Source organism: Bos taurus, chromosome 16, assembly GCF_002263795.3.
Source record: "Bos taurus isolate L1 Dominette 01449 registration number 42190680 breed Hereford chromosome 16, ARS-UCD2.0, whole genome shotgun sequence".
NCBI classification, from domain to species: Eukaryota; Metazoa; Chordata; class Mammalia; order Artiodactyla; family Bovidae; genus Bos; species Bos taurus.
The window spans coordinates 2148439-2157285 of record NC_037343.1 but is presented as its reverse complement, the minus strand read 5'-3'; the positions used below and the strand labels follow the sequence as shown (position 1 = coordinate 2157285).

The 8847-nt window shown below is 42.8% G+C and overlaps 1 protein-coding gene across 1 annotated transcript; it reads left to right on the top strand.

Moving 5' to 3' along the window:
* Positions 1-214: 214 nt before the first annotated feature.
* Positions 215-8452, top strand: PPP1R15B (protein phosphatase 1 regulatory subunit 15B). Its single transcript, XM_002693904.5, has 2 exons — positions 215-2514; positions 5587-8452. The coding sequence occupies exons 1-2, from the start codon at positions 640-642 to the stop codon at positions 5806-5808; spliced, it is 2097 nt and encodes a 698-aa protein (XP_002693950.2). The 5' UTR covers positions 215-639; the 3' UTR covers positions 5809-8452.
* Positions 8453-8847: the final 395 nt, after the last annotated feature.

Here is an 8847-nt window from a genome sequence, read left to right as displayed (position 1 = left end):
CCGCTAAGCTGCAAGTGCGCACGCGCAAAGCCTGGATCCGGCTGATGCAACCTCCCGCGCGCAACCGGGTCTACCGAGAGTAAGGAAGCCGACAGGGACCTGGGCGCGGCCAATCGGCGGCCGCAGGAAAGAGCGCGGAAGGGCCCGCCCCCGGCCCGGCGAGTGACGTCAGGCGGCGCGGGGCTGGTGGCGTAGCCGGCCGCCGTCCTTCGTCTAGTCAGCCTGTCTGGAGAGGTGTTGCCGCGGCGCTGGCCCTGCGGCCATTTTGAGCTTCGCTTGCACCCGCTTGCCCTCCCAGATCAGCCCTTCCGGGGTCGCGCTGCTGAGGGGAATCTCCACGGTCCGTGCCTCCGAGGAAGCCGCCGCCGCGGAAGGGCTCCTATCTATGGTGGAGCGGCGCGGGCCGGAGTAGGACCCTTTCTCGCTGCCAGGATGGACGTCGCCTTGGCCGCCGCGTCTTGTGCCCGCCGTTCCGGACTGTGGCCCGCTGCCTGCGGCCGGAACCGCTCTCCTTGTTGGCTCTTCTGCTGGCCCGGGGGTCGGCCTGGGGCACCCACCCCGCCGCTGGGGAAGGCCGAGACTGTGTAGGGCCTCGAGCTCCGCGTCCCTACCTCCGTGAGAGACTGCCGACACCGGGAGATGGAGCCGGCGGCGGACAGCTCGCGGGAACCGGACCCCCGCTTCCGGCTGCCCTCCTTCTTCCCTCGGCCCTCGGGATCAGGCACGTCCAGGTTCCCCGCACCGCTCTCCCCGGAACCCGACCCCAGGCTGGCTCCCAGCCCCCCGCCCGAGGCCCGAAGCAGCTCCTGGATGCAGCTGCTTTCCCAGCTCCTCGCGCCGCTCCCGGGCTTGCTTCAGAAGCTGCTGGTCTGGAGCCAGCTTTTCGGTGGGATGATCCCTACCAGATGGCTAGACTTTGCTGGAGGCTACGGTCTCCTGAGGGCTCGGAAGGAGCCCGCAGCCCCCTCGGCGCCCAAAGCTCTGAGTTCGCTGCGGCTCGACCCCTCGGCCGACGCGGCCGCCAGTCCCCTTGACTGGCTAGAGGGGGGCCTCCACTGGCAGTGCTCGCCCCCAGATCTGGAATTAGAACTTAAACCCAAGGGAAGAGCTTTGGACTCCGCAGCCCATGCTTTTCTTCTGGAGCAGCCGCTGTGGGGAGTGGAGCTGGTGCCCCGGAGCGTCCAAGCCCGTCTGTTTTCCGACCCGGAGCTTGGCCCTTCGCCCTCTGGACCGCTCAGCGTTCAGCGCTTAAGCAATGTCAGTGTCGTCTCCTATTTGCTGAACCCCTCCTATCTGGACTGCCTGCCCCGGGTTGAGCTGAGCTATCAGAGCAGTGTTGGAAGCTGCGAACTGGTCGATTTCCAGGCGCTGAGCCCAGAGAGCGGCTGCCTGGATGAGGCCTCGTCTTATCCCCAGCCGCTCAACGCAGAGATGGCTCCCGCCTCGTGGCAGGGATGTCCTCCTCTCTCTAGAGAAGGCCTGCCCGAAATCCACCATCTGCGCATGAAGCGGCTGGAATTCCTTCAGCAGGCCAGCAAGGGTCAGGCTTTACCCACCCCTGACCAAGATCATGGCTACCACAGCCTAGAGGAGGAGCACAGTCTGCTCCGGATGGAGCCGAAGCACTTCGGAGATAGTCCGACTCAGTGTGTTCCTGCTGCTGGAGCCGTTCCCGGAACCGCCCAGGAACCCACTGAAGAGAAAACAGAATTGTTGATTAGAGAAGTTCCTTTTGGATTGGAAAGACAGGGCCCCTCGGGAGGCATTCTATCTTGTGAGACTGGACAGGAGCTTGGAGAGGACCAAATAAGTGTAGTTGACTCTTCAGACATAGACGATGACCTTCCCATTTCTGCCAGACCAGCCTGTAGTAACAAGTTGATAGATTACATTTTGGGAGGTGCAGCCAGTGACCTGGAAACAAGTTCTGATTCGGAAGATGTGGATTGGGACGAAGACGTTGAGGATGACGGTTTTGATAGTGATAGCTCATTCTCAGAATCAGACCTTGAGCAAGACTCAGAAGGGCTCCACCTTTGGAACTCTTTCTATAGTGTGGATCCTTATAATCCCCAAAACTTCACAGCAACAATTCAGACTGCTGCCAGAATTCTTCCCGGAAACCCTTCTGATTCAGAGAAGGATTTGTCTGACAAGTCTGACCTAGGGAATTCTCCCCAGACTGAAAGTCTTCCCGAGTTTCCTGATCATAATTCTGGAGATGATGATGACTGGGAATCTAGTGCAGATGAAGCAGAGAGTCTCAAACTGTGGAATTCTTTTTGTAATTCGGACGACCCCTACAACCTTCTAAATTTTAAGGCTCCTTTTCAAACAGGGAAAAATTGGAAAAGCTATCTTGACTCAGAGAGGCCATCTGAGCCCATTTCTGAGTGTCACACCTTACTTTCCTGTAAGGGGCAGCTGTTAGGGAGCCCAGAAAGTAAATGTCCAGACTTGGTACGGGGTGTGGTTCTTTCTGGAGAAACACACACACATATCCGGAGAAAAAAGGTTTGTTTCTTTTAACATTCTTGTACTTTCTGTTCTGATGTGGAAAAGCACGAGTTTCCTGGAGCCATAGTAGTGCTTATTTTTTAGGAAAGACTCCAAGCTCTTACACTTCGGTTGAGAAATGACCACCTCTCCTTTTCCCTCATGTAGAGTGTTGTTCCTGTCTGAATTGAAGGTGCCTGTGTATAGATGTTAGCTTGAGGGTGCTGTTTTCTTCAGGGTTGGCAACTCTGGGCTGTTTCCCTTCAAGTTTCAACTTTCACTTTTTTTAAGGAACAGAAAAATTAAAATTTGTGTATACATGATTTAATTCTAGAGGTTGAGAAGGTCCTATTGTAGCAGTAGAGTTTTGTGGTATTAAGTGTAGCATGTCATTTGCAGACAGTTACTGCTCCAGTTTCAGGATAACTGTTTTCATTCCTCTCAGTTAGAACCCAAAGGGATGATGGTACCAAGTAGCAAGTCATATTTGTCTGGTTGTTTGCCATGAAAGAAAATATTAGTTTCAGTATTAAAAACTTTGGACATTTGGAATTTTGATTGACAATAATACTGAAAATAGTATTACCTTTTCTTAAGATAGCAGTCCAAGTTATCATTGGCCCTCTATAGGTTAATCATTTGTAATTATGATGGTCACTTATTTGGTTTTCTTGAGTAGTTGTTTCCTATTTCCAGGCTAGTCTTAAAACTTCATGGAGCATTTATATTACTCTTTCAACACATTATAAAGGTAACTGTATTTGGGTAATCTTTTGAATTGCCTTTTTTTTTTTTTTCGGCTGACGTCATTAATTGAAGAGAAATCCCCACAAACAGACAGGGTATCTTTTATTATGGAGCAAAAGTGTCTTTAGTTACCTTTACTTTTATTTGGAAAGATAAAGTCATGGGTGAATTATTATTGACCTCAAATTCTGCTGCATCAGAGTTTCAAGTGGAAAGAACTATAATCCATTGGCTCCAAATGACCAGCTTAATCTTTGAAACTCTCCCTAGGGTAGAAAATGTCCCTAAATGGTGGTATTCTTATGTCTTAGCTGTAGAAGCAAAATAAGGCATATTAAAAATTAGGTTTTAGTTCACACTTTTGTTAATGCTGTCTTAAATGTTTTTCGCTATGTTTTTAAAAGGTCCCTGACAAAATGGCATGTTTAGTGAATAGATAAACAAAGTGAGGCAATGGAATGAGCACTTGGCATCTGGAGACTTGTGTTCCCTACTCCTAAGTGGTTAGGGCCAACAGATTTAGGAAGATAGCCAGAGCTGGGAAGTAACTTGACCTCTCATGGCTTTGACTGACTGACTTATAGTAATAATAATAATGGCTATTGTATGAATTATTGCACGATTTAAATGAGGTGAGTAAATAAAACTCATAGTTGCTTTGCCTTAAATGATAACTCTTGTTTAGGGATCTCAGCCCAGCCTCATGTCTCTTTTTAGCTTGCTCACTGAGTGAAAAGTGAGATGAGTCAAGTAGATGTTACTATTACTATGCACTAGAAGCAACATTTATAAAAGATTATGTCTGGAATATGGTAAAGTTATTTATAACCTTTGACTACATCCCATTCTTTAGGTATATGGGAATAATGGATAGTGCCCAATTCTTAGAGTGAGGCTTTCAGATCTGGGAATGCTTTTTTAAATGGCAAACATGGTGCAGATTGTAGAGCCGGGCTCAGAGTTGGAATCCTGATTGCACCCGTGGAAGCTGTGTGATTTAAATGAGTCAGTTTACCTTGGTTTCCTTATCTATACAATGAAGATGATGATGATACATACCTTATAGGGTATGTATTATTAAGTGAGATTAGTGAGATGAAAATTGTTAAGCACTTTGAAAAGAACCTGGCATATGGTAACCACTGTATAAATGTTATTTATCTTGGTGATAAAATGAATGAGTAATGCTAGAATGCAATATTTAGTAAGGTGTTACATGTCTACTAATTGTCCTCGGGGGTATTCCTTGGCCTGATGTAAAGGGAATGAAAGTAGCCAGCCACAGTGGAATTAGCTGATGTAAGTATTGAATGTACTTTAAAACAAGTTTTGACATTTGGTGTTTGATATCTTAAAAAGAAATTTCTATATTAGAAATTGAAAGATGGTAACGATAACCATGTATGCAAGACAACAAAAGAGACACAGATATATAGAACAGTCTTTTGGACTCCGTGGGAGAGGGAGAGGGTGGGATGATTTGGGAGAATGGCACTGAAACATGTATAATGTCATATATGATATGAATCACCAGTCCAGGTTTGATGCAGGATATAGGATGCTTGGGGCTGGTGCACTGGAATGACCCAGAGGGATTGGATGGGGAGGGAGGTGGGAGGGGGGTTCAGGATGGGGAACACATGTACACCCATGGCGGATTCATGTTGATGTATGGCAAAACCAATACAATATTGTAAAGTAAAAAAGGAAAAAAAAAAAAGAAATTGAGTAGGGATTAAAGGGAACTGTCACTCTTCCATGTGATCATATATATTGCAGTAGTCATAACTGCATGTATGTGTGGTGATAGCATAATGAATACAAAGAGGGTTTTTATCCTAACTACAAAGTCTCTTATAGTAACATAACCTTAAAGATATGTTTTGTTGCAGTTTGATTACTAAGTAACTTTTTCTTCTGTGTTCTGATTATAAAAGTAATTAATATAAGAATGCTGCTGCTGCTGCTAAGTCACTTCAGTTGTGTCTGACTCTGTGCGACCCCGTAGATGGCAGCCCACCAGGCTCCCCCGTCCCTGGGATAATCCAGGCAAGAATACCGGAGTGGGTTGCCATTTCCTTCTCCAATGCATGAAAGTGAAAAGTGAAAGTGAAGTCGCTCAGTCTACTACATGTTGATGATTTAAGAATTGAAAAACACTGAAAAGTTACTTTTTTTTTTGAAAAAGAAGTAGAAGTGAACTTTTGTGCTGTAATGAAAGCATTCAGGATTATATTTCTGAAATACTTAGGAAATATCTGTCATTTTGGAGGAGTGTACAAGTTTGTTTCTTTCTTTACTTCTGTTATATTTGAGATTAAAATTACTCTTTTATCTTTATAGGTAACCTTCCTTGAAGAAGTTACTGAGTATTACATAAGCGGTGATGAGGATCGAAAAGGACCATGGGAAGAATTTGCACGGGATGGATGCAGGTTCCAGAAACGAATTCAAGAAACAGAAGAAGCTATTGGATACTGCTTGACATTTGAGCACAGAGAAAAGATGTTTAATAGACTCCAGCAAACATGTTTCAAAGGACTTAATGTTTTCGAGCAATGTTAAGATGATTCGACAGCCTCTGGCCCTAGCATACACTACCTCTTACTTGAGAGGTTACTTTTAAAAACAAAAATTGGCAGCTGTCCTTCAACCTTGTCTTAGAGGATGTGCAGCTTGGATCCAGTGACCTAGTTTAATATTTTTTTGCAACATAGCCCACTCAGAAATGTCCAGGTTTGAAGCCAGGCCCTGAAAATGAAGGATGAGATGGTGTGATTTCTAATCCTCCCTTTTTTGTTTAGTTGGATCTGTTCTAGAATGTTGTTTGCTTGCTGAAGTGAAAAGGGGACCTTTTAAGGTGTAATTTTGCACTTTGGAAACTTGTTTCCTTGGGAAACTATTTATAGGGTTCAAAGCCCATTTCCCATTCTAATTTAAATTATGTGCACCTGTCTAAAAACTCTGGGCTCTCCCCTCCTTCCAACATTCTGAAATTACTGGGCTGTTAATGTTTTCTATACAGTAATTTGACCCTTCTACTTCAATGTTAAGAAAAATAATTTTGTATATACGACCAACTTAAAGTACATTATCGTGTGTCTTTTTTTTTCTTTTCCTAAAAATGACTGGTTGAAAATGTGTGGTTGGTTTTTATTTCCAGGTTAAGCTCTACCTAGGAAATGTTTCCAAGGACTGCCACAAAACCTATATGTGCAGTACTTTCTGCTGCTTTGGGAAAGCTGCATATTTCTGCCAAATTTTAACATCTGATATATTTAAGTTCTTTGTAAACTCTTTTTGGAGAGGATTCTGTATATGTTATTGTAGTTCCCACTTGAGTGGTTCTTTATGTCTTCAACAGGTAGAAATTGTTGTTAAAAGACTCCAGAAAGTAATAATTGTGTCATAGTTGCTTTTAAATTTAAAAGCTTAGAATTTTCCAGGAAGAAGAACAGGAGACATGTCAGAGCAATTTGGTTTTGTTGTATATGCTCTCAAAAGAAAACCAGTGTTAATAATATCATGCCTCAGCACCGTCACTTTTATAACTTGTCAGGGTGACACTGTAAACTTGGAAATGGGCAGTTCTGAATTTTCCAGTTTGAAATGTAAAATATAGACTTCAGTCAACATCCAAGTTTATTGTGTTCTTCTTTTTTAATAGAGAAGTAATGGCAAGGCCTATAATTTCAGGAAAGATCTATAGATTTGACAGATTGAAAGTTTTAATATCTTCATCCCAAAGCTTACATTTGAATTGAAGTTTCTGCAGTGACTGACTGTGTTTGGTTTAGTTAGCACTACATGATGTGCGTATGATAGGTTGAGGGAATATTAACCAACAACTTTCTGGTCTGTTTTTACTTCACACACCTCCTGTTACAAGTAATAGAAAGTACGAGCAGAATAGATGACCTCTTAGTTTTGAAATTTTTCATCAGAAGTGCTTGCAGGATTACTACCTCAGTTTATAATCTACCTGGTCGTTATTTTTTTTCCATTTGGTTTGCTCTGAGAGTACAACAGCATAAAAGTTGGTCAGACTTTTGCAGAGCTCTTTTTCAGTGTGTTTTGTGCCCCTCTATTTTAGGTAATCATAGGGAATGCATTTATAGAGTCTGGTGTAACACCATGGAAATGCTAAATTTCAAGCATCAGCTGTGTCAGTTGGAAAGAAAGTATTGCCTTGAAAAGAAAACTGAAAATGTATAGGCATTCTTTTAAAACCAGACTGAAGTATACTATTTTATTTCAGAGACTTAGGTTGTGTTTTGGGGTTTTAAGTCTTGCACCTCTGCATATATGAAAATAATGGGAAATCTTTACATTTACTAGGCTTCCCTGGTGGCTCAGATGGTAAAGAATCCACCTGCACTGCAGGAGACCTGGGTTTGATCCCTGGGTCAGGAAGATCTCCTGGAGCCAAGGGAATGGTAACCCACTCCAGTGTTCTTGCCTGGAGAATTCCATGGACAGAGGAGCCTGGCAGGCTACAGTCCCTGGGGTCACAAAGACTCAGACGTGACTGAACGACTGACACTTTACATTTACTGGATTTTGGAGAATTGTTCTCTTGAGATTCCAACCTCACTGCTAAATATGTAAAAGCTTGGTGAAGAATTCTTCCATTTACTACCCTCCTTTAAAAGAAGTGATCAGACAGTAATGAGAAGGACAAAAGGTGAAGAATTCTTCCATTTACTACCCTCCTTTAAAAGAAGTGATCAGACAGCGCTGAGAAGGACAAAAGGGACCATTTTAAAGTTGGACAAGGGAAAAACAATTCTTACCAGTTTTGTCCAGATCCTAATTGTTAGAACAAAGTTAAAACTTCAGTCTTAAAAAGAAAATCCTTGGAAGTTTTAATTGAACATTTTACACACTTAAAGTCTTGCAATGGTGCTTTATGTATCAATGTAGCATATGAAAGGCTTTGTGCAGAGAAGTAAACATTTCCTTTTTTAAGTGTTAAAATGTGATAACACCATCTCCTCATCTTTAACTTGAAATCAAAACTACCAGATTTTATTTTTTTATAATTTAGGGAAGGTGAAGTTAGGGGCCTAAAAGACTTATAAATTGGCTTCTTCAGATCCAATGACTTAAATGTAACCAGTTTTTGTTGGGACTTTATAAAATTATATTGTGTATATAACTTAACTAATCTGTAAATTATAATAAATATATTTGCAATTATTAAATGTTACTTGATGTTTTGGTCCAACTTTATATTGTGTTTTACATTGTTTTTGGAATTACTGAGCAGGAGTTTCAGAATTAAGTCAGGTGTTTTTGTAGAAGCATTATAAACGTAAAAGGTGCTGTACAGATTTATGTGGTTAAAAAGGTTATGTGACATGGTAATTGCTCTTCAGCTAACTGAAGAGGAGGAAATCGTTAAGGGGGTAAATATAATTGCAAACTACATTTCAGTATTAGATAAACGAGAAGTTGGTTCTTAGAGTATGAAGTGACCTTCTTAGAGACTGGGGATTTGATTGTAAAACTCACCCCAGCTCTGTACTAATGCTGCAAAGAAAATAGTAAAATAGTATTCACAGAAGCAGTAAATTAATATGCTGGGGTTAGCATAGTGTTTCT